We start from the raw sequence: 25,315 nt of genomic DNA on the forward strand, positions 1-25,315 counted from the left end.
CTGAATTTGAGATAAGTTAGTTTATGACTGTTAGAAACCCTTATCTGCTGTATGAAACTAATCATCAGTACAAGGTAGTGGTTCTTATATGCAGGCAACTGGGATAGGCTGAATGAAACTACATCTTAACTCATTATGATAGAAGTACTTGCAGAAGCTATACTGCATAGTTAACCCCACAGTCAACGGCTAAAACAAACAAATTAATGGATTTCTAAGTCCTATTGTAAAACTAGATCAAATCTCTAAAATACAATAAGTCCTTATTAATCCATAGTAGAAGGTATTTACACTCCACACCCTTTTTCCTCTGCCACCAACCTCAGCTCCTACATTACTCCTCATTTATCATGCAGCAATTTTATAAGTCATTTGAGAAGTAGTCCCAAGCTGTAATGGAAGAGATAGCACAACTTTAAAAATGATGCATGCAAAATACCTCCAGAATTTCAAGTTTTGTTCAGCAGCAACACAGGGAAAGTCAGCTAGAGGATTGGATATTGAATTCTTATTCCTATGTCACTAACTGACATGGGCCTCAAGCTGTGGGTTAGACTGTTAAGCTCAAGGGAGGCATCCTTGTAAGCATGACTTCAGTGGGAGCAGCATGAGCATCAGCACAGAGCCCAGATGGCTCAAAGCCAGAGAACCCAGTGAACTTTCTCCTAATACTTTCTGTTAAGCAATATAAGTTATTTGGAAAAATGAATCCAAAAACCTAACAAAAATAAGGCAGCAAAATTAATTTATGTATATATACATATGTATGTATCTAGGAAAACAATCTATTTGCATTGTGTACTTTTCATATACAATAACTTATTACCACATTATAAATATACTCTGGGTAACATCAATGGGCCAAAAATTCACCTCCTTTTCCTTCATAGTGTTGCACCTGCATACAGCAATGATGGACTTGACACTTGGTCCTTCTTGATGACAATACTACATCAATGCAGTATCAGAGAATACCCACTGAATGTGAGATATTACACCATTATGAACTAGAATATCTGCTTGCTTTTTATATTACAGTAAGTTGAGTTTATTGCTTCTAATGACCAGAAGGTACCTTATGAAGACAGCACAGATGTTGATAACACTTTTCATATACTATGTTATGGATCTTTGAACACTGAGGTTGGCAGATCACAATAATTAAATTATTTTTCTTCTTTATTTGCTGTTTGCATTTTGATTTTGCTTTGCTGAACGCACATGCAACTAGTGGATTTAACTCTGTGCCAGAAGTGATATGTCAAAACCATTTAGGAAAACTTACTGTTTTGTTTCATTTTACCAAAGTCAGGCATGAGTGGCATGCAGTAGGTTGCAAGGAAAAGCAAAAGGACATCCATTTCCAAAGGATTTATAATACCCATGCACATGTAAAATGTCTCTTACAAAAATCATTAACATTTGTTAAAAGTGTGCCTTTTTACCTCTTTTTATACAAGTGTACATGCAATTACCTGTCTGACCTAAAACTATTTACAAAACTTCATAATACAATACACCTTTTAAAGTGAATAATACATGAAAGGCCAATGTTTTCTGTTGCTTTATAACATTGTACAAGATTAAAAAGTAAATAAGGCATTATAATACAGGTTTATCACAAATTAAAAAATGTCAGTTTTCACTGTAATAGAAAACTCTAACTTGAAAGAACATTATGGCTAAATAGTCCTCCTGCTTGGGGAGAATACATACTGAATCTGGACTTGCTGATGTAAAGAAAATGATTTGTTTCTGCTACAAGCAGGAATTCCACACATTAACATGATTTATGCTACTTTCTAATGTGTTCAGACTCCTCAAAGCACTGAAATGGCACAAGTCAGTTTCCCCTCTAACAGTGACTCCAAAGTATTTTCTTTTGCCTTACAGATAAATTACAGGCAAAAGCATGAAAGAGATTTAGGCACATGACCTACTCTTGTTTACAGTGTTGTAAAATATTCAATTCAGTACTGATGCAAGACATTGCTGTAACCCAAAGCAGAACTTGGCCTACAGAAGCTCCTGACCTTCACAAGCATGCTAAACTCCTGGTGATTTCTACAGGCCTTGTGGGTATATAGCAAATGCAGATTCGGCCCTAACAAGCTGAAGCGTTTTGGCTCTCAGCCTCACCTGGAGAAAGGAAGGGAGAATTTGCATCTGCTTTACTGAAGACAACGGAGTGCGACTTGCCACAGTGGGAAGCAGCTACAAAAAACCATGCATTTTACAGTCTGGATTAAATAGCTTTCTAGTCAATGCAAATGGAAAACATTTGGAAACATCTAGCCAGTAATTCAAATGAATGCCAGTTTGTAATCTCAGCAGAGAATAATAATTAAAAAAACATTTAAAGATAAAGGTAGCATGGCAACACTTTGAAATTAGCTCTGAAGACAGTGAAGTCTGAAGGTCTCTGATACTTATCTCCTTAAAGAAAGAAAGACTTCAGTATTACTGTTATCTGAAAGAGAAAATGTGCAAACTGATGTGAAATATTGTGCTTGCTATTGACAGATATCAACACGCCAAAATGGCATCACTTTGTTGTAGGGCTTGTATCTGTTGTTTCAAGCTGACAGCTGCACATAAACTGTGAACGGAAGAGCAGGAGGCTATTCTGCCCACAGTGCAACAAGTTACTGTCCTCAGTTAAACGTGAGGGACTTTGAGGTACTGTGAGACAGAACTGACTTCATGCTTGGGCTAAAGCAAGGTCACCCAGGCAAAAGTTAGAGCTTGACCAGAAAATTAATAAATGCAACACAGGAAAATCAACTGCATGCATTAAGGTGGAGACAACCCCAATCTCACAGAAATGCAAGGAAACCATTCTGATGATTTTCAGGGATATTAGGATGGCCCACATATTATCTTCAGCCAATTGATAATAAACATTTGTTGACAAGCTTCTCTAATTTGGCAGAAAATGTGCATTTGTGGGGTTATCAGAAGTATCACTACTACCTCTTTACATTTATAAAACTTTCTGAACATGTCAAAGAATGCAGAAGAACAGAGAGATTAAATCTATCATTTAACACTATCACACAAGAGCAGAAATAAAATGTACACATGAAAGGAAAATGGGGAAAAATTATATGAATGGGGGGGAAGCATAAAGGCAAGAGCACAGCTTCATTATATCATGATTTCAACAGGCATTTAGTTTTCCCTGTTGGAATGGCTGTTGAACATTGCCTATCATTTTCACATGGCTTTTTACTAATTTGTGCCTTGTCTTAACCTCCTTCATGATTCTGTACTATTTAGTCCAGGACTACATAGAAAAATATAGTTTTTCCCATAGTAAAATCGGCAATAACAACTACAACAAAAATACAGAAAGTGTTAAGGGTAGGAGTCAAACTAAATCTGGAAACTGACTCAAAATACATCATCATTGGTGCTGTAAGCTAGCACATGCACACTGGACTGGCTGCAGCACCAAAAAGCCGTCCTGGTCCACTCAACCTGCTCTGGAGGCAGGTTCCTGCCAAGGGCCGAATGAGAAGCTAATGATGGATTGCGCCTGTCTGGTCCTTTCTATTCAACATTGATAAAACATTATTACAAAAGTCACACACCTCATTCGACTGTTGGCCAGGAGGACCAGGCTTAGAAGAACTTTGGAACAATTCTACTAGCACCTGCTAATCTTTGAAAATATTCAAATGAATATTCCAAATTTACCTTGCTACATGATCTTCCACTGACATTACTCCAGGACTAGGCTAGGAATGAGTCTGGGAATGAGAACAGTCCTGAAAATATTAGAACAGGGGACAACTCATTTCTGCTCACTGTCCATTTAGTGATAAAAGAAACAATGGCAATACTGTGGACCTATTATAATAAAAAAGTAACAAATAATTCCATTGTAAGCTTTTGAGATGGGTCAATGGCTTTATTTGTCTATGTGTTCACATGCTACCAGATGTACTGGGGGATCTGAAAATGCTTTCAATAACTACACATGTAAAAAAATGTACTGGTGAAATTATACCAAATTCACTGATTCAAAAGTTGTGTAACTTGGGCTCTTTGTGAGTAGGACTGAGTGATTAATGCTATTGCACATAATGCTTTCGATTTAGTTAAATATATAACTTACTTATGTGATGATTTAGTTCTTACAAACCTATTAGAAATCATAAATACGCAGTGTGCTTTACATGGATACTACTTATTCAGTTTAATTATTCTCTACATGTATTTCTTTAAATGGTTTAGAATGACTCCAAACCAGAATTAAGTTATTCTAGAAGACTACCTGTGAACTTGATAGCCGTTAGAGAGACAAAGATATGCAGTGACTTTCCACAGATCAGCCAGGGTGCATAGACCTAGTACAATTAGGAAGTAGTTATCTTTTTTTAGTCATTTTAATAACAATACTAATTTTGCTAACTTTGTAATGAAGCACTCACCTGACAGGGTACATAAAAATTAAGTAAAAACCCTGCTGAACACCACTGGAGTCCCACAGCCACCTGCTATGGCTACATGGAGTATGGATACTCCTGCAGCATTTCTTCAACCGTTTGCATCTGTTGACACAGTATTTGTCCATATACTTTTAACACAAACAGTGACTGCTCCAAAACAAATGCTGATTTCAGGAGAATCAGAATATTATTTCCACTGAAATCGATAATGAAATAGGCCAACCAAAGGGAAATGTCACATCTAGTCCATGCAAGTTTTCTACTGTACTGTCTGGACAACTTCTGCAGACTTAGGTGTTTGGTTTTTTTGTTGTTTTTGTTTGTTTGTTTGTTTGTTTGTTTTTAGGTAAAAGGAAGTTTTGAATGTTTTTAAATAACATGAAGTTTTGCTTCTCTTTTGGAAAGCAGTGAGGCTAGTTAGCCTGTGCATCCCCAACAGGACAGTACGGCACCTGTCCATAGAGCACGTCACTCATCAGAATGACCTCCAACTGCTCCCACAGATCAGTGTTTCAATATGAAACCATGAACAATAGGACGTGGGCTGCACTGAAGGAAAAAGCAGTCAAAATATGTTCCCTTTTACGCCAATTAAGAGCAGGCCTCACTCTTCTGGCACGTTTACCAGTGTGCTCCTCATCTGGGCAAGGTTTGACTGTGCTTGTTTCTCAGAATTATAGCTTTCTATAATTGAACAGATTTGAAGAGTGAGCCTGGATAGAATCAAGATATAATAAAACTGTGGCGTAAATTTAAAAATCAATTAAGATGTAAGGCTATGTAGGCAAACATACAAATGTCACAAGCTAGCAACAGCATGTTTTTCACCAGCACAGAACTATTATTTGAGCTGTTTTGAAAGGTAAATCTGAATTCTGGAACTGAGCCACATGACCTGTGCTGTTTGTAAACATCTGAAATAATACCATACTTCTGCTCTTCAATAAAATCAGTACCGTACATAAAGGAATGTTTCTATATTGCATAAACATATTGCTGTGCTTGCAGGGTGGCTCCTCAGTCTTGCACAGAGTCAAATGACCTGTGAAGAGGCAGCAACTTCTAAACTCTACCACTTTTTTTTTTTTTTTAATGGAACAAATATATATTGTTCTTCTGCCAAACCTTTAAGTTCTGTAGTTCGTATACTTCATGTCCTAGTGTTATGGTTTGAATTGGATTTTTTGGACGGTTTTAGAGCATGCAAAGAGAATTTTAAAAAATATATAGGGTTTAGCAATGAGCTAAATCCACCCTTCATTAATCTGCCATTGACAGCACAATGAACACTCTTCTCATTGCTTTAACTCATGCACTGGGAGCGCAGTTTCTCTAACTCTTGCTGTAGCCCTGGAGAGTCTTCAGCTGCCCCACAATCCATGGTTAAATGCAGCTTTGCTAATGCCTGAGCTAATAATGCTGGCTATGACAGAAAGAGAAATCTCTTTGCTATGTCATTGCACATATATGTGTAAATAAATACATATTTTTATGTTTATATCTATATCTATAAATCTCCACTAAGTCTACATAGGACTGTTTGTATATGTGCATATATAGATTCAAACATATATACACACATAAATAATTGCTTGCACATTTATCTCTTTTTTGTTTTTTTTTCATTTACCCTTTGAACATGCCAAGAAAATATTCCTCGTTTCCAGAAAACCAGGTTTTTACTTTTCCTAACAGAATTGCTAGCCCTTATATGTTCCATCTCAAGAGTTCATTACACAGTCCCCAAGTTGTCTTTGGTTGGGTTGTAGTGGTCCTTGGTTAATGCCATGGCCTATGACTTCTAATCTCTTGGTAAAAATTCAGGCAACGATTGCTCTCCAAGTTCATTGCAAATGGCACAACCAAATCTCCTTTGCTCTATGCCTCCTTCACAGCTGGCACAGAAGGAAGATAATGCAGTGTTTGATTTGTTTGAGTGGCAGGTGCCTGGCCTGCCCCAAGCCCAGCTTTTACATTAAAGCTAGCAACTGAGGACACCGATGGACAGCTGGTGCCCAGTTTTGTTTGAATGTTTGCTCGCCCATACGGGTACATTTTCCGCTCTAAGTTTAAAGACCGTGTTTGTGAATTATTTCCATCAGCCTTTCCTTCCAGGAAATAGGTCAACATTTCGCCTTTTCCCTTTACACTGACTTTACCCCTGCACATGAATTCATAACTGCACCTTTTTAATATCCGCTGAACTTCTTCTGTCACCTGTAGACAGAAAAAAACAATCATTAGTTTTTCCTGTTCATGTAAGGCTGATCATTGAACTGCCCACCCCTCCTCATTTTACTTCTCTGTCACAAAATATGCATAAGCAGAATGAATTAGCACCTTCTGCTGTTCTCATGCTCAGTTAGAATTTTCTTAAGGAATTAAAAATCACTGAACAAACTGAAATCTGAGAAACAGGACTTCTGGTCTTGAGCTGAATCATTACACAGACAGATTAAGCTCTGTCCAACAAAAATGTGTAATCAAATTGTCCACTCTTGTAAGCTGGATCAGTTCCAGTGACGTTAATTTACTCCAGAAGAACTTTTGATCCCTGGAGACTAGACTGGTAGTTTGGATAAAGGACTGCAAGAGTTCATAGAGATTTTGAGAAGTGCAGCATAGTTCATAGCCAAGCTCTAGTAGAACAACAATGTTCTTTGTCTGTGTAGCTTCTCTGATCAAAAGCATTCAAGGAATTGTTAAAGCTTCATAAAAGCCTGCAAGATGCAAATGGACATGGATTCTTTCCTTGTAGTCCTTGTTCAGGCAAAATTCCTACAGTACAAGGACTGGGCCATATAGAGTTGGCCTTCCCAAGCTTGCCTCCAACTGTGTGCAATGAACTCTGTTTCTTCTGGTAGGAAATGATTTATTTGTGGATTTATTTACCTCTAAGTAGTGAAGCGTACTGGAAAACAACTATACCTCTGATGGTTGAATCATCTGGAGAATGTCGCCCTTTTCATACGAACCACAAGATCAAGTGAGGCTGTGTTGTCTAAGTGGTCTTGAAAGTGTAACCACATATAAACTAGAAGGTATGTAAAGTTTGCAAAATTGTCTCAGAATGAACTCACCTGAATTTTCCCTTGTACTCCGGTACTATCCATCCGGCTGGCAACATTTACAGTGTTTCCCCAGATATCATACTGTGGTCTTCTGGCTCCAATAACTCCAGCCACTACTGGCCCCACATTAATACCTAAAATCAAAACAATGAGTTTGGTTTCAAACACTACAGCATATTATCCAGGGGAAACATGAATCATGCAAAATAGATCTAACATGAGCACCTTAGATTTTTTTTTGGTCATAGGACATAATATATATTAAGTTAATGCCAATTGGACAAGACAAGAGTATGTGAAAATGGCTCAAGTGTCTTTTTTTGGAGGAAACTACGGAGCTCAATTCTACATTTCTGACTTATTTTGACATCTTGTTTAGAAGATAAATGAGGATGTTTATTCATCAACAACTTGGATGAGGGAATAGAGTGTACTGTCAGCAAGTTTGCTGATGACACCAAGCTGGGAGGAGTGGCTGACACGCCAGAAGGCTGTGCTGCCATCCAGTGAGACCTGAACAGGCTGGAGAGTTGGGTGGAGAAAAAATTAATGGAATATAACAAGGGCAAGTGTAGAGTCTTGCATCTGGGTAAGAACAACTCCAGGTACCAATATAAGTTGGGGAACAACCTGTTAGAGAACAGCATAGGGGAAAGGGACCTGGGGATCCTGGTGGACAGCAGGATGACCATGAGCCAGCACTGTGCCCTTGTGGCCAAGAAGGCCAATGGCATCCTGGGGTGTATTAGAAGGGGGGTGGTTAGTAGGTCGAGAGAGGTTCTCCTCCCACTCTACTCTGCCCTGGTGAGACCACATCTGGAATATTGTGTCCAGTTCTGGGCCCCTCAGTTCAAGAAGGACAGGCAACTGCTGGAGACAGTCCAGCACAGAGCCACAAAGATGATTAAGGAAGTGGAACATCTCCCTTATGAGGAAAGGCTGAGGGAGCTGGATCTCTTTAGCTTGGAGAAGAGCAGACTGAGGGGTGACCACATTAATGTTTATAAATATGTAAAGAGTGAGTGTCACGAGAATGGAGCCAGGCTCTTCTTGGTGACAACCAATGATAGGACAAGGGGTAATGGGTTCAAATTGGAACACAGGAGGTTCCACTTAAATATGAGAAGAAACTTCTTCACAGTGAGGGTGACAGAACACTGGAACGGGCTACCCAGGGAGGTTGTGGAGTCTCCTCTGGAGACATTCAAAACCCACCTGGACACATTCCTGTGTAACCTCATCTACGTGTTCCTGCTCTGGCAGCGGGATTGGACTAGGTGATCTTTTGAGGTCCCTTCCAATCCCTAACATTCTGTGATTCTGTGATTCTGTGACTCTGTGATTCTGTGATTCTGTAATGTGTCTTCTGAGCACCCTGAAGAGCTGCAGATGCTAAACCCTGAATGACATTCTGTACAAAGTATTTCCCAAGCAAATTATGCAGAAGAATGTGGGTTAGATATTTGTCTTTTGCCCCTTTGTAAACCTGGAAAGGCCAGTTATAACAGAGCTCAAAGATAATTTGGGGTTTATAATTATTAGGACCTACAGGAGGGTAAAGATGTATTAACTCTCCTATTTTCATCCTTGATATCTTTGGTGTTTCTTGACCTTCTGCTGCCAACAACCTCACTTTTCTCATTGTCCAGCCCCTATTCTCATAATTCAGCCATGAAAATATATAGATAAAGAAGCTGGAGAAAACTATCTGTGTTAGACTATGCAATGAAATGAGAACAGCAGTGGAAGTACCATTGGGGAGGAGCAGGATGCTGGGAAGGAAGGGAAGAGGGGAACTTGCTATCTAAGAAGGCTGGGAGAATGGACTCTGAGATGTAAGATGTAATAACATGTAAAGGATTTCATGACAAGGTTTGTGTTGTGAAGATAAGAGGATTTGATTTGTTGGAGAAAACAGGACTGGTTGAGGTGATCTGGCATCTGTGCACAAAATCTCCCATCACACTTCTAATGCCAACAAAGCTTTTACAGATGCAACTTAAATGAATAGTTAAGTACAATCAGACTTAGTTCTCAGCAGTTTAGCAATGCAAACCAGTGTAAGCCACAAGACTGGGAACACTAATTATATTGTATAAAATTATTGCTGCAGATTCCTTTTAGGGATGCTTAGATTAAGTAAACACAGTTGAACTGGACTCAACTATAATTCCTTAATACTGATGCTCATCATCCAGCCTGCTGATCTTCTACATGGATGTGACTCTCCAGCTTTTCAGCTTTTCAGTTTTAATCAGGAGTGTGGGACAGGTAATCCTTTGAAGACAGCACAGGGAAAGACAACAAACAACAATGTTCTGCTTGCGTGATAGTTGTAGAAATGTGACTTACCAACTCTTAGGACAAAGTCGTTGTAAGACTGATAGTTGATTTCATCAAGAACGTCAAACATCTCTATTGCAAAATCTGCCAGTGTACTCAGATGGGAATAAATTGATTTTTTAGCCTAGAAACAAAATAGTATTGCACATTAGATTTGTATGGTACTGAGAGGCAAATGAAATACCAAAGTGAAAAACAATGAAAAGCTCAAACTAGATGGCTTAGGAAAAGCATCTAAACCATTTTGTTGTTTGTGAAAAGAAACATTTGATGGTGGCCACAGCACATGCATTCTTTTCTCAAGTACTGAACTCCTTTTTCTTTTTTCATTTTTTTTTTTTTCTTCCCACTCTCTTTATGATTTCTGGGAAGAATGGAAAGCAAAGTTCCCGTGGTAAAGTGGTTCTGTTGCTAGAGAGCTGCAGATGTTTGTTGTGAGCATGGAAGGGAATGTAACCTGCTTTCTTACAAAACTGCTTTGGGTGATGATTATTAATAACTATAGTTTCTGCCCTCTTCTCCCTCTGGGGCTTTTGCTAGCTCCCAGCTCCATGGGGTGTATGTTGTTCCCATTGACAAAATTCCTGTTAGGTTTAATCCTGTGAGATGCAATACACCCCTCTTTTCTTTCCTTTCCAGGCAAGTTGAAGCGAGTTGTTATAAAATGTATCTAAATGAACTAGAGCAAAAGAACCAGAAGGGATTAAATGAAATGCTGAAGTTTGAACTTGTAAAAAAACCTGAAAATATAAGAAAATAGTTTTTACAACTTCAGTCTAATTAAAATGTTTAACTAATTTTCAGAGAATATTGTGGATTCCAAAAGTTAATAAGATTCAAACATAATTACTCAAACTCATAGAAGAAATATTTTCTACAAAGTAGTAAAAATATATGTTATCTGTAGCTCTAGAATTTCTAAAGCATCATATCATTAGGAAGTGGAAAAAGGAGGTTTGCATGTTTGTCCTGTAACTCATGCCCTTCCCCCAGGATGTACCATTGGCTAGTTAAAGACAGTTTACTAGAATAGACCTTTGACCTGACTCAGTCTGGTTGCTTTTATGTTGTGCTCTTATTTGAATAATAAATGTGAATTCTTGAACAGATTTGTAAAGTGAAAGTGGGCTAAAGGTAGGATATGGGGAAAGAAATGCAGGGTCAGTAGCAGTCTAGCTTCAGTGGGGTGTTGCACAACAGGGCTGTAGCAGCTGGCACGAGATGAGAGCTTGCTGGGTTTTTTTCATGATAGTGAGATTGTATAAATGAAGGACTTGACATTGCCTCAGAAACAGCTAGCTATTTGCTTTATTCAGCTCAGTTTGAAAGGTTTCCTTCACGTGGCTGAGAAATTTACAAAAATTAGAGCAAAGTGCTAACAAAAAATTATGAAAGTCGTCCTTCCGGCTGTACAAAGTTTTAGGAAGAATATTTTTATTTACCTGCCTGGCTTTCTGGCATTCTGCTTCTCGAAATGTCAACTAGGTCTACTCATTTCCAGCCTCAACCAAGACAAAGGAAAAACAAGAATTAAATCTAAAGAGCTAATGGCTACACTTCCAACAGAGAAGGAGAATAATATTGAATGTCTGGAGGAGGGATGGAGGAGTGTATAGTTTTATGTAATCCTCTAATCTTCCTTATATTCCTTATCCTTCCATTTCTTTGCTGCCTGATGAATGCTTTGATTTCCTGCAGTGCCCCTCGGGGTTGCAGGACAGAGAACCAGTGACAAATACTGGATGCACTGCAGGTGACAGATACCTTTCAAAAGGATTACTAGCAAACTCCTTTGAACCTGCACTGAAGAACACCACAAGGTTAGCATCCTGGTAAAATCAGGATGATGGTGAAATCACAGATGTAATTTCAAAGGATGCCGCAAAAGAACTTCATTTGTGTGCTGGCCTGGTGGTGTAACTGGAAAGAAATTATTTATTTAAACATCAGAGGAATAGTTACTGGCAAGACTGCCCAGAGCATCACAGAAAGACCACTCTGACGGAGGCAGTGTGCATTTACTATAGTCATCTGCTGAAGTCAAGCTTCAGAAACAATAGCCCTGTAAAATATGAGATTTAAATATTTGACTTCATCAGGACACTGCCTTCTCATGTAAGTAAGTATCCTCAGTTAAGAGCACAGTTAATCTCATCTACTGCCTTCTGCTAATGTCCAAATCCTAAAATAAAATAGGTGGCTCACAAACAGAGCCTGTGTCAGATCTGATGAATCTGGGGCACACCTAGCAGAGGAGAGAACTTGAGTGTCTCTGGCTCCCCATGGACACATATGACTTCGGAGGGCAGCCCGGGAGCTGTGTGAGGGCTGGCAGTGATCATCTGCACATGACGGACTACCCAGGATCATCAGACTTCTGATACGTAACTGGATGCTGAAGACCTAGGGCCAAACTGCCAAGAGGATGTGAGTAATTTCTACTCATTTGCATCACATAAAGAGTGGGAAGACATCACAGAAAAGCTGAAACTTCAAGTTGAAGTAAAAAATATTGTCTGTTTTATACAAGATCTTTAGGTTTTTTTGTAATACAGAATGTTAAATAAATACTACTTGTACAGAAATATTCAAAATTTGCCCCAAGGTCTCAGAGAAAGGCAGAGGCATGACCACCTGCAGTCATTTAAAATGCATTACTATCATAAGCTCAAAGCAGTATCTTCAGTACTGGGCTAACTCAGCTGACTCTTCAGTTAGCAACTATAAAATACAAGAGATAAACACGTTTAGGTTTTGGAACATATACGGCCAAAGTTACCCAATAACACACTTGTTTTCAGCATTGTAGTTCAAAGAGCATTTATAGCAGACACACAAGTATGCCGTTGCCTGGTTGCCTGAAATCACACTGAACAAAATTTGAAGTATCATTTTTTTTTCCTGTCTCAGGACCCAGGAGTCAAACATTTAGCATAAACAGAGTTTTAAAAATATCTTTTTGTAATGTGTAGATTTCTAGGAATGATACAAAGGAGAGCATCAGTTCTAAATACCCTGCAGACCAGAAAATTAGCTGCATGTGATATACTCCAACATGATCCTAAGAGCTGATTTCAAAATGGCCTTGTTTTTTATTTACTTAGCAAGGATAATCGTTGCTAGAAAGTTCACAGGCCATCTTCTGGCCTTTTTTGCTTTTGCACTCCAACTTGGTGTTATTTTGCTAAACCATATGCATGAGAGTACCTCTAAGACATAAGTAAATGCATATCAGAACAGGGTAGAGGTGTCTGAAAATTCTGGGCAGACTAGGTGCATGGATTGCTTTAATTTTAATTATATTCCTCATGTTATTAATTATATTATTTTTCGTAAATTAATTTTACTAATATTAATGTGCATAGTACTCTGTATACAATTTATTCAGTATACTGGCTGCAGGGTTTTCTGCTTTTCCAGATGCTGAGTGCAAATCTAGGAAATCTCTGTCCCAAGACACAAACTTAAGGTAAGAAACACACTCAGGAGTAGTAAGGAAGATATAGAATAAAAACTGTGCTGCAGAAATAGTGGGTCTGAAATTACTTTGACTTTTTATTATTAAGAGGGTAAAAAGAATGCTACCATTAGAGACAAAGAAGAGCTGATTTGGAGGGATCAGGGTAAAATGCAGCAATATACCTAAGCACTAAGTTGCCTGTCTATGATGGTGGTTGGGAGAGGCTGTTTGTTTTGCTTGTGGGTTGCACCCAGACTTCAATATTAAAAAAAAAAAAAAGAAAAAGAAAAAGAAAAAGAAAAAGAAAAAAAATAATAATATTCATGTGCTAGTTTTGCAGCAGCTCGTTACATCTAGAGTCTCCCCTTCCCTGTATATTACAAGGTCGCCTGAGATACCAGGTTTAAAACACTACCACTCTGACTTAGTAGGTTTATATGCCAATTTGCAGAGAACCCAGAGCTGCAGACAACAAAATCCTGAATGAAGCCACATGAGCAACTGCTAGCATATTTTTATTTTCCAGGCTAAAGTTGTTCTTGTAATTTCAGATTGAAATTGTGGTAAAGAAGTAGTACACGTTATCTATAATCACATAGAGTTAGTTGTGTTTCTGATGTTCTTCTGGAAATTCATAGAATCATAGAATCATTTGAGATGGAAGAGACCCTCAGGATCATCGAGTCCAGCCATAACCTAACCTAAATCTAGCACTAAGCCATATCCCTAAAAACCTTGTCTGAAGAACTTTTAAACACCTCCAGGGATGGTGACTCCACCACTTCCCTGGGCAGCCTGTTCCACTGCTTCACAACCCTTTCCATGAATAATTTTTTCCTAATATCCAATCTAAACTGCAATGCAAACTGAGGCCCTTTTCTCTTGTCCTACCACTTGTTACTTGGGAGAAGAGACCAACACCCTCCATGCTACAACCTCTTTTCAGGTAGTTGTAGACAGCAATAAAAAATGGAACGAGAATGGTTCGTTCACAGATGACTGTCATGTAAAATCATCTTACCTTAGTTCCTGAAGTAGGTACGAGTCCCACAGCTGCCATATATGTACTTCCAATTGTCTTGATTTTTTCTATGTCCTTATAATATTCTTTGTCCATAAGCTTTGTTTAAAACATAAAACTGTTAAATATTACATAATATTTTAGACAAGCAACCATAGTCATCAGATAATATGTGCAAGTTGATTAAACCATATTATTTTTGGTAAGTTGAGGCTTGCCCACTTTGAAGTAATTGAAAAAATGACCATTAACTCACATTTTAATACACTACCTATATTAGAGGAATTTGAGGTCAGACTCATTTGCCTAAAAATACAAACTAGGCACTTAGGAGAAGCCCAGTGGACACCAGCTACAATTAAACAGGAAGTTTACAGCACTGTTTGATTAGGCAGTGCAAGATAGGCTGAGTTGCTACAGATAATCTCTGTTGATAGCAATTAGGTAGAACTGAAATGGTCAAAAGACAAAGTGTTTAGACCTTACCTCATCAAAATCAGCAATGATTTCATTTAACAGGCGTAAACATTCCACTCCCATATTATTGCCGTCCAATTCGATGTAAAAATCATTGAAATTTGGGATGGAAGCAAACATCACTCCCACTTGTGAATATGACTGGTAATAAAGGTCCTGCAGTTCATGAGCAGATACATTTTTTATTTTAAAAGATTAATCAAACCAGACATCATTATTATTATCTCTATTCTACTACTAAGCAATAGAATCATGGTATCATAGAATCATTTCAGTTGGAAGAGACCCTCAGGATCATTGAGTCCAACCACAACCTAAATCTAGCATGAAACCATGTCCCTAAGAACCTCGTTTAAACACCTTTCAAACACCTCCACAGGTGGCGACTGCACTGCTTCCCTGGGCAGCCTGTTCCAATGCCTGACAATGCTTTCTGTGAAGAATTTTTTTCCTAATATCCAATCTGAACCTTCCCTGGTGCAACCTGAGGACATTTCCTCTTGTCCCATCACTTGCTACTTGGGAGAAGAGACCAACACCCTCCATGCTACAACTTCCTTTCAGGTAGCTGTAGACAGCAATAAGGTTTCCCCTCAGCCTCCTTTTCTCCAGGCTAAACAGTCCCAGTTCTCTGAACTGCTCCTCATAAGACTTCTGCTCCAGGCCTCTCACCAGCTTTGTCACCCTCCTCTGCACTCTCTGTAGTAGGAGAGTAGCTAGGACAAAAGCCATCTTTTTTGGCAAAGACAAAGACAGGTTTATTAAAAAAAATGTTGAAAGATCTCTCCACTCAAAAACACTAAAGAAAATTAACACTCAGCTATTAAACCCTTTTAAACCAGCTTAGTATTTTTCTCTGTTTAGGCAGGGAAGTAGTGAGTAAAAATTCTGCAGAAAGTCTTAACAGTTGTAGAACTTTTGTTATATGAGAAATATAATTGCATTTTCTCAGCTTCATTTTATAACTAATATAGGAGACATAACAATTTTACCCAGCAGCACAAAACCAGCCTCCCTCCTTCATGTCATTCCCTGAATTGCAGAGTCCCGTATTCAACACTAACAATACAATGCTGTTATCTACAGTAAGGTTTCTGCTTAAGAATTTGGAGGGCTCATGGAAAGTAAACCCACTCTTCTGTGGTTCAAATACATTGAACAAACTCTCAAGAGCAGTATCATGGCCATTACAACTACTCCAGTGCTGCAGGTATTGCAGCTACACCAGGACTATGGGAAAGGGCTTCCTGAACCACTTACACTGCAGCCATTGATGTTAATAGCTACTCTGTCTTTCTTGGTTCTGTACAAGTCTCTGTTTTTAGCTTTAAATGGATGGGTTTGAAAATGGCAGCACATTTCCAGAACTAGAGTGGTTCATATGAAAGTATCTGGCAGTTAATACACTATTTCACCATTCAGAACCAAACTGACCTCATGAAATACTATGATAAATTCCAATATTCAAAACTGATTGAAAAAAAAAATTAGTGATTTGCACACAGACACTTGACTGCATTAATATTGAATGACACAACATTCCCTAATCCTGCTTTTTATGAAAATGCTTCAGAAAATTAGGACACTATAGTGAAAGAAATAATCCAAATCTAGTTATTGAACGCAAGTTTTTACAAAACTATCCCTTTTAACACAAAAACATACAGTTGAAATGTGATGCAAGCTACACAGGGTCACACCCATACAACATCACCATGTATTTAAATTTTATCTTGGTTTACCATATTTCTTGGATTAGACATAAGAAAGTGCTGTGCAACATGTGCTGGCAACAGGTTGAAGAGAATTCTTTTATTATCCAGCTTGACTCTCTCCATATCGTCTCTCTCTTCTTCTGCCTGTGGGGACAGAGAAAAAGAAAAACCTTTCCAAAAAGCAAAAATTTATAGAATCATCGAATCATAGAATATCCTCAGTTGGAAGGGACCCACAAGGATCATTGAGTCCAACTCCTGTCTCTGCATAGAACAACTCCTTAGTTCACACCATGTGTCTGAGGGCATTATCCAGTCTCTTCCTGAACACTGTCAGGCTTGGGGCCATGACACCTCCCTGGGGAGCCTGTTCCAGTGCTCCACCAACCAAACCTCCCCTGTCACATCTTCCTGCCATTTCCTCGGGTTCTGTCATTGGTCACCAGAGAGAAGAGATCAGCGCCTGCCCCTCCTCCTCCCCTTGGAACCCCTCAGTCTCCTCTTCTCCAGGCTGAACAAACCCAGTGACTTTAGCTGCTCCTCATACAGCTTCCCCTCCAAATGATATGCCATTAAAAAAAAAAAAAAAAAAAAGAAGAAGAAAAAAAGAAAGTAAAAAAAAAAGAAACAAAAGGCATTTCTAGAGGTGTTTTAATTACTCTGGTATTTGGCATGAAAACATAAACAGTTCCTGTGCACAGAAATTTCCATGCACAACAGCAACAGAAATTCTACCATTCATGTGAATGTGAGCATTCAGAAGGAATCCCTAGGACTTAACACATCTGAAGTCCTTAATTCAAGATAGTGGTATCTTATTGCAAGTGCCTTGACTCACAGGAGTTAGTGGAAGTCATGCCTTAGGAAACAATTCTAAAAATCAGAGACCTCTTATTGGAAAAATACTGAATATCTAGGGAACTCATTTGGGATTCCTAGATTTGCAAATTCCAGGCTAGTCCTTAGCAGACTCTCTGCAAAATTACTTCTCTGGAATTTGGTCCTTGTTGTTAGAGTGCCTTTTGGCCCCACATTCTGATTTAATTTAGAAAACATTTGATCAGTACCATATAATTCTTCTTATATAAATCACAGCTTATTCTTTGCTCTTCCATCACACTTAAGAGAACTATAACACAAATCTGCTGTGATGCCTGTATGATTTTGTCTACCTTGTTACAGACTGGAAGGCCAAATCTCAGGCATTGTTGAGAAACTACAATCATGTAAACCAGTGAAGAAAACCAGTGAAGAATCTGCTGTAATCTTTGTTAGTGCCCCTTTTGTATCTAGAATTTGCTATCCTGATCTATTACAAAGTCCACATACTTTTCCCACTATACATTTCTGTCTAAGTAGGCGGAAATCAGTCACCTCTTGCCTTTGTACAGTCCTAATATAGTATTTCTCGTTTTTTTTGTTCCCCCCCCCCCCCCCCCCCCCCCCCCGGAAGCTAATTTTTGCTTTCTATGACAAAACTTAGGAAACAGCCTTTTTACTCAAATCACCCAGTCCACTTTGCCTTGCAGTTTACTTCTGTATTACTAAATTTCTTTACAAGTGGAAAGAACGCTATAAAAGAATTGGTTTTGTAAACATAACTTCTTCAGGAATCATTTCCTTTTGAAATACATTCTTAGCTCCTCCTCTAATTTGTGCAATAAGAATCAGAATTTACCCCAGGGGTGAAATATCAGTAAACATTAAGTAGTAGTTAAGCTTTGTAAGAAATAAGCTGAAATTTTTATTCTAAGTAAATACCTATTTCTTGTTTGTGTCCTGTTTTCCTGACACTTTTTTTTTTGCTGTTTAAATTCCTATCCTGTTTTCTTAAAATATTCTTCCCCTATTTTGGTGGTATAATTCCATCTCTGACTTATTGTTGTCAATAAATGTGATAATGGCCTCTTGTGTTTATTCTGATTGTTGGAATTTCAGTGTTCTAATGGCAAAAATAAAAAGCTTTTTCCAGCTGAAAATCCAAACTAAGCTTAGAACTCCATTTTTACATCACACTGGAATATGGAAACTTTTACTTTGATGACAGCAAAAAGATTTGCAAACTGAATCCATGCTCTTTGTAAAAAAATCCACTTTGGGCTTACTTATCCATTCCTCTATTCTTTGAATAAGAAACTTCTTTGTTACTTTTTTCCTAGGAGTGTTAAAGGTTCTCAGTTACACCCCCAATACAATATGGGGCAGAATAGCAGCCTAAAGAACAATACACCTTTGGGCCAGGGTGCAGAGATTTCTGGACAAGTCAAAGTAATCAAGTAGGAGTAGGTAAATGGAGTAATCAGTTTGACGCATTGCATGGATAGTGATGTTGCTCAATCACTGGCAGCTGCTGTTCATTTCTGATCTGGAAATGTGTGATCAGATTCCTCTCCCTTGCCCAGTAGTGGACCAATGCATTTATTTTGGAAGAAATTATTGAGAAGGTTCTTCAGCAATTCGTAAGGTTTCTTATCATTGTGTATGATTCACAACGAAGGCTTTAGAGCAAGCCATAGCACAAGGACAAACCTGCCAGCACTGAAACAGACCTTTGTGACCATGGTCACGTTGCTGAAGTTCTGCCCAGCCTTTGATGCACAGAAATAAAAGACAATTCTAATACACCAACATAAAGTGAGAAAGGACACTCTAGCCTGCTGGTTTTCTTGTTGTTTCCCTCTGATGGCAATTTAAGGCATGTGATGGCTTTTCTCCTTCTTTCTGTCTTGCTTCACTACAGTCATGAAACTACTGGGAAAGAAATGCCAGTGACATCACTGTGTGCATGCAGGTATGGGTGTGACAATGTTCACAATGATGGGATCACAGCTGTGACTAAGGCTGAGAATTGAGCTCTGCAGTGAAGAGCTAGTGGCTCAAACCAAACCACAAAAGTCATGACTGAAGTGGTGGCAAAATCCTCTAAGAACAGTAGAATGCTACATTTCAAACGCACCTAGCAAGTGCCTCTTCCTCTCTTTGGGTGCAAAGCTGTTAACTACAACTTTGACTCAGAAGGTTCAGTTGCCAGAAATGAGATGAAAGCCACTAAGGTCATGGTAGGCCCTTGAATAATACCATGGTGAGTAACCGTAGCAAACACTAAATAGAGACATATTATGCAAACAGCAGAACAAAGGGAAGGTAGGTCAAGTGCTCTTAGCTTTTTGTGCCCTGGCCTATTTCATGTTAGGCACTTCCTAGCCAACAGGGAGAGGAGTGCAGTCTCTCCCTGTGGTTCAGGGAGACATTTGCACTGGCAATGGCTATGTAGGGCAATGAAGAGTAGGCTGTGTTAGCTCTGCCTGACCTAGGCCCAGACATAGAAGCAGAATGTTCACGTAATTAGCATAGCACTCCTTCTGAGCTACTTAGTCATGTTGAAAAGCAAGGTACAATAGCCTAGACCACATGCTGAGTTAATACTGTGTCCTGGTTTTGTTAAAAAACAAGTTTCTCTTTTAGTGAATTTGCCTGTCAGCTAAAGCTTCATATTAGCTGCATTTTCCTGGAGAGCCAGATAAATGTTTTGGTAAAGATAGCAATGGTATGTGAAGTTATTGACAAGCACGGATGGACATCTCGCAAGAGGGGCGACGAGGAACTGGTGACCAAGAAACTGACCAACTGTGTATAACATTCCATTCACATGAATACTTCATATAAAAGTGGGAGATCACGAGGATCTCGTCCCTTTTTCCTTATGGCCGACATTAGGAGAGGACCTTGCTAGTTGCCCCTGCGAACTGAGGCCTAGTGACAGACTGAATCCAGCTCTGGTTGGCTGTGGAGTCTAATCCAGGACTTTGGGTGCCGGCTCTGCAGTTGCTGAGACTTTCAAGATTGGTTTTCTATATTTTTTATTATTTTCTCTATTCTTATTAGTAGCATTAGTAAAACATCTTTAATTTTTTCCAACTCTCTTCTCTCTGTCCTTCTTTCCCTCACGATTGCCTGTCCTGAGTGGGAAGGGGGGAGAGGGAGAGGCAAAAGGGGGAAGTGAGGGGGAGAGGAGGTTAACAATACATCTGCCAGGGTTTTATTGTCACCCCGCAATCTAAATCCTCGACATACTGCTATATTATTGCTGGTACCCCAGCCAGAGTTTCTGCATGGACTGCACCTCTACCATCAAGACATACCAAATGTCTTAACATCCTGCCTTTCTTACAGTGATATCTAGGAATGTTAACTCAAATGTACCTTCGCTCAGTAGGGCTTGTTGCAATAGGACAAGGGGAAATTATTTTTAACTAAAAAAGGGTGGATTCAGGCTAGACATGAGAAAGAAATTGTTTACAACGAGGGTGGTGAAACACTGGCACAGGTTGCCCAGAGAGGTGGTAGATGTCCCATGCCTGGAGACACTCAAGGCCAGGCTGGACAGGGTTCTGAGCAACCTGATCTGGTTGAAGATGTCCCTGCTTATTGCAGGGGGGTTGGACTAGATGACCTTTGATGATCCCTTCCAACCCAAACTATTTAATGATTCTCTGCTACTACTGCATAGAGTTTGAGTACCCATTCTCTTAACCTGCACTGCCTTAGACAGCTCTCATTTATGCAGCTCTTCAGAGAAAGAGCTGGGAAAAGAAGAAAGATCTCCCTGTGTCTCTTGCAAGGGAAGATAAGGAGTGAAGGCGAGGTAAAAAAAGACTTGATCATGCTCGGCAGTGAGGACTCTCAAAGTATTCCATCACATGGCTCGAAGGGAAGTAAACCAATTACTGATATTTTCTGGACCTTTTTCCAGCTTCCTGCTTTCTGCCCTTAGGGGGAATACAATGAATACTGTCCTTCTTGTGACTCATAACTCCTACTAGTGCCTACTCTTTGAGCACCTAAGATAAAAGGAAATGTACGCATCACCCTTTCACAGGCAAAACAGACACTTGAGTGTCTTGGGGCTGGAGAAAGAAGATTAAAATAGCACAGGGAGAAAGAAGGCTAAAATAACACATATCACAGGTATTTACATTCCTGGTGGAAATATTATCCAGACAGCTAAATAGCATCCAAAGCTTCATCTATTTGCTCCTATTCCAATTCGTTAAAGAAAGATGCCAGCATGATATTTATGCAGTACCTGCTGGATCAAAAAACAAGGCAGATTATTGTGAAAATAAACAAGAAAGAAAATACATAGGCATGAGTAACATAATTTTTTATATTTTGCTTTTTCCTTATGCCTATTTGGTATTTGTGGCAGGTACGTAATTTTGCAGAACTTAACTGTATTTGCAGAGCTGCAGTATTTAAAAGCAGGCTTTGTTTTTGCTTTGGATCTGGTGACAAAATTTAAAATGTTCTTTGGTACTATGGCTTTTGACATCAATGTAATTTACAGCTATTGCATTTTACAAAGTTTCATGGCATCCCAGAATTTTTACTATGTTGGTTACTGGTTACACATTCTCTCTTCAGGAAGTGGTTTGAGCTGTTTTATCACCTGAGGTATCAGGTGACTGTTTAATAAGTGGAAAAATGCTGTATCAATGCCACTGACGGAAGTTACCCCATGAAAATAAACTGTCTCAAGATACAGCTAAGCCGGGCACCAGCACCACAGAAACAAAATCTCTGTACCTGAAGGTGGCACTAAAACCACGGGGAAGAGACTCATCACGCTGTTTCTAGAGGGCCAGATTTTTAAGAGGAAGTGTAAGCAAACCTGGCCAGTCTTGCCTGCCGAGTGTAAAATACATATTTCTTGCAAGTGTCATGGATTAGAAAAGACAGCTGAATGATATTCTAGTATTCCCTAAAGAATGCAACAGTCAGTCATATGATTGTATTATTCTTATTTTCCTCCCCTGACAAATCCTGGGTGAGCGAGCAACTCAGCGGTTTTTGGAAGTTTTAGCTTCATACATTTATTGCTTGTATTTATTTGCTTGGGTTTTTTTCAGTTTTGTTGAAGAATTTGCATAAGCAAAAGTGATTATCAGTCACCAATAAGTAAAATCCTTCTCTATTTGCTATTCACAGTTATTGTCATATGAGGCACACAGTCACTCAACGACATTAGGTAGCAAATGAAATTCTTCTCCCACTGCCTATTTAAAAAAAAACCAAACCAACAGATATTTTCTAGAAATACTGTGATATTCAGGAAGGTTAAGTCTGGCACAGAAAAAACTAGCGAAATCAACAGGAACCTATAACATCATTGACATGTGAAGAGTAAGTACAAATATAAATGTTTTAACAACTTTGCATCAGTCAGAAAAATGTATTTTTTTCCAAATAAGTCATATTGTATCATCTCTGTTCTGGTTATATAACCTAGGTGCAGGGAAATTAAATCAACTTGTCTTCAAACTCTATGATTTTTCTAAATCAGTTTTTCTTGTTTGAAATCTGCTTTTTCTCAAAAGACATTTTTTTTTCCTGATGTGGCAGACAAAATCTATGGGAATGTGTTTTCCTCACACCTTAGATAGACCACCGAGCATCTATCTTACTAATAATGGTATTGGTTGCAGGATACTTTCAGTGTTTAAAATATTATTTATTTAGCACTAGACTGTTCGTTGTTCATGATAAAGTAAATGAAAATATTTATCAAATACTTGTTCTTGTAGCTTATGCTACAAATGGTTTTATTCATCTGAGAACATTTTTACCGGATTAGCCTCACAATGAGCCTTACTAAAAGTAAGCAAAGTGCTTACAGCTTCCAGAATAGCCATTGAGTCTGAAATTCTCTCAGTTGTAAGGTAACAAATGTGAATCTTTCTAAAAATGGATGTACCACGTTAGCACACCTTTCACACAGCAGTGTCTGATTACTGGGAGATGTGAATCTCCAGCTCTAGCAGTGGTTCATGGCATAAAACAGTGTTTGCATAAAGAACTCTACACACACTCACTCTGTAAAATGGAAGAAAATCTCCACAGCCCCTGTGCACTAAGTCAATGGTCTTTCTAAAACTTCTGCGACCAAGAATGTAGCCAAGTTAAGCCAACATGGTGCAATAGTAAGTAGTAATGTGGCTGTAAAGAAACATGACTGAGAATGCACAGGGCTCCTGCAGTCCTGCAGCTAGAGAAAACTGTCACTCAGGAAGTTTTTACCCTTGCCTCCTCTTAAAGACTTAACAGTCTTAGCTTGGACTTTGCTTACTATTCAAAGACAGTGTTGACATATAGATATTTCCAACCAAGTCTTCCCAGAGCTCTTAATACTCAGATTTTTACTATGCCAAAGAGCATAACAAGTACAAAGACAATGTTTTCTTTTTACTTGTCCATTTGAATAGGTAAGCAGTATATGCATTTCTGTAACATCCATCATGATGGTAATTCTGCATGTTATGTTAATTAGCCCTTGTATTCAATATAATTTACAACCAATACACAGAGCATAAACTAGGAAGTCATTCCTTATGACTTCCCCCATGTTACTCACTATTATTTATTCCTCTCACTGGAGCAGGAAGACCTAGATAATGTTACACAGGAAGGCATCCAGGTGGGTTTTGAATGTCTCCAGAGAAGGAGACTCCACAACTCCACTGGGCAGCCTGTTCCAGTGCTCTGTTACCCTCACTGAGAAGTAGTTTTATCTCACATTTAAGTGGAACCTCCTGTGTTCCAGTTTGCATCCATTACCCCTTGCCCTTGTTATATTTAATTGAATTTTTCCCCACCCAACTCTTCAGTCTATTCAGGTCTTGCTGGATGGCAGCATAGCCTTCAGGCATGTCAGCCACTCCTCCCAGCTTGGTGTCTTCAGCAAATCTGCTGATAGTACACTCTATTCCCTCATCCAAGTCACGGATGAATATATTGAATAATACCGGCACCATTACTGACCCTAGAGGCCCTCCACTAGATACAGGCCTCCAAATAGACTCTCTCATTGACCACGACACTCTGGTTTCTTTCCTTCAGCCAGTTCACAGTACACCTCACTACCCAGTCGTCCAGACCACACTTCGTCAGTTTAGCTGTGAGAATGCTGTGGGAGACTGTGTCAAACGCTTTACTGAAATCAAGATAGAACACATCCACTGCTTTGCCATCATCTATCCACCTGGTTATGTCCTCATAAATACTATGAGGTTGGTTATGTATGACTTCCACTTGCTGAAGCCATGTTAACTGCCCCTAATGACCCTCTTACCATTGATATGCCTTGAGATGGAGCCAATGATAAGTTGTTCTATCACCTTTCCAGGGATGGAGGTGAAGCTGACTGGTCTATAGTTACCCTTGTCCTCCTTCTTGCCCTTTTTGAAGACTGGAGTGACATTTACTTTCCTCCAGTCCTCAGGCACCTCTCCCATTTTGCATGACTTGGCAAAGATGATGGAGAGTGGCCTAGCAATGGTTTCAGCCAGCTCTCTCAGCACCTGCAGGTGCATCCCATCTGGACCCATGGATTTATGGATGTCCAGATTACTTAACTGGTCCTTAACCCAGTCCTCATCAACCAAGGGAAACTCCTCCATTGTCCTGACTTCCTGTGAGGCTTCAGCAGTACCGGGCTCCTCAGGACAGCCTTCGGCAGAGTAGACAAAGACAAAGAAGGCATCCAGTAACTCTGCCTTCTCTGTATCTTCTGGCACCAGGGCACCCACCTCATTGATCAGTGGGCCTACATTGCCTCTGGTGTTAGTTTTATCTGCAATGTATTTGGAAAAGCTCTTTCTGTTGTCCTTAACCCCTCTTGTAAGTTTTAATTCTAAGGAGGGCTTAGCTTTCCTAGTTGCCTCCCTACATCTTCTGACAACAGCCTTAAATTCTTCCCAAGTGGCCAGCCACTCCTT

At 39.2% G+C, this 25,315-nt stretch overlaps 1 protein-coding gene across 1 annotated transcript in view; it reads right to left on the reverse strand.

Annotated features, from left to right (window-relative positions):
- Positions 1-6,332: 6,332 nt before the first annotated feature.
- Positions 6,333-25,315, reverse strand: part of ADCY1 (adenylate cyclase 1) — a gene marked incomplete at both ends in the record, with an annotated part of 140,283 nt that continues 121,300 nt past the window's right edge. Inside the window, 6 exons of the mRNA XM_080339294.1 lie at positions 6,333-6,671; positions 7,535-7,659; positions 9,878-9,992; positions 14,350-14,448; positions 14,836-14,982; positions 16,569-16,685. Of these exons, the coding sequence (XP_080195420.1) occupies positions 6,333-6,671; positions 7,535-7,659; positions 9,878-9,992; positions 14,350-14,448; positions 14,836-14,982; positions 16,569-16,685 (942 nt within the window). The remainder of the gene's footprint in view (positions 6,672-7,534; positions 7,660-9,877; positions 9,993-14,349; positions 14,449-14,835; positions 14,983-16,568; positions 16,686-25,315) is intronic.

Source organism: Nesoenas mayeri (assembly GCF_963082525.1).
Source record: "Nesoenas mayeri genome assembly, chromosome: 2".
Classification (NCBI taxonomy): domain Eukaryota; kingdom Metazoa; phylum Chordata; class Aves; order Columbiformes; family Columbidae; genus Nesoenas; species Nesoenas mayeri.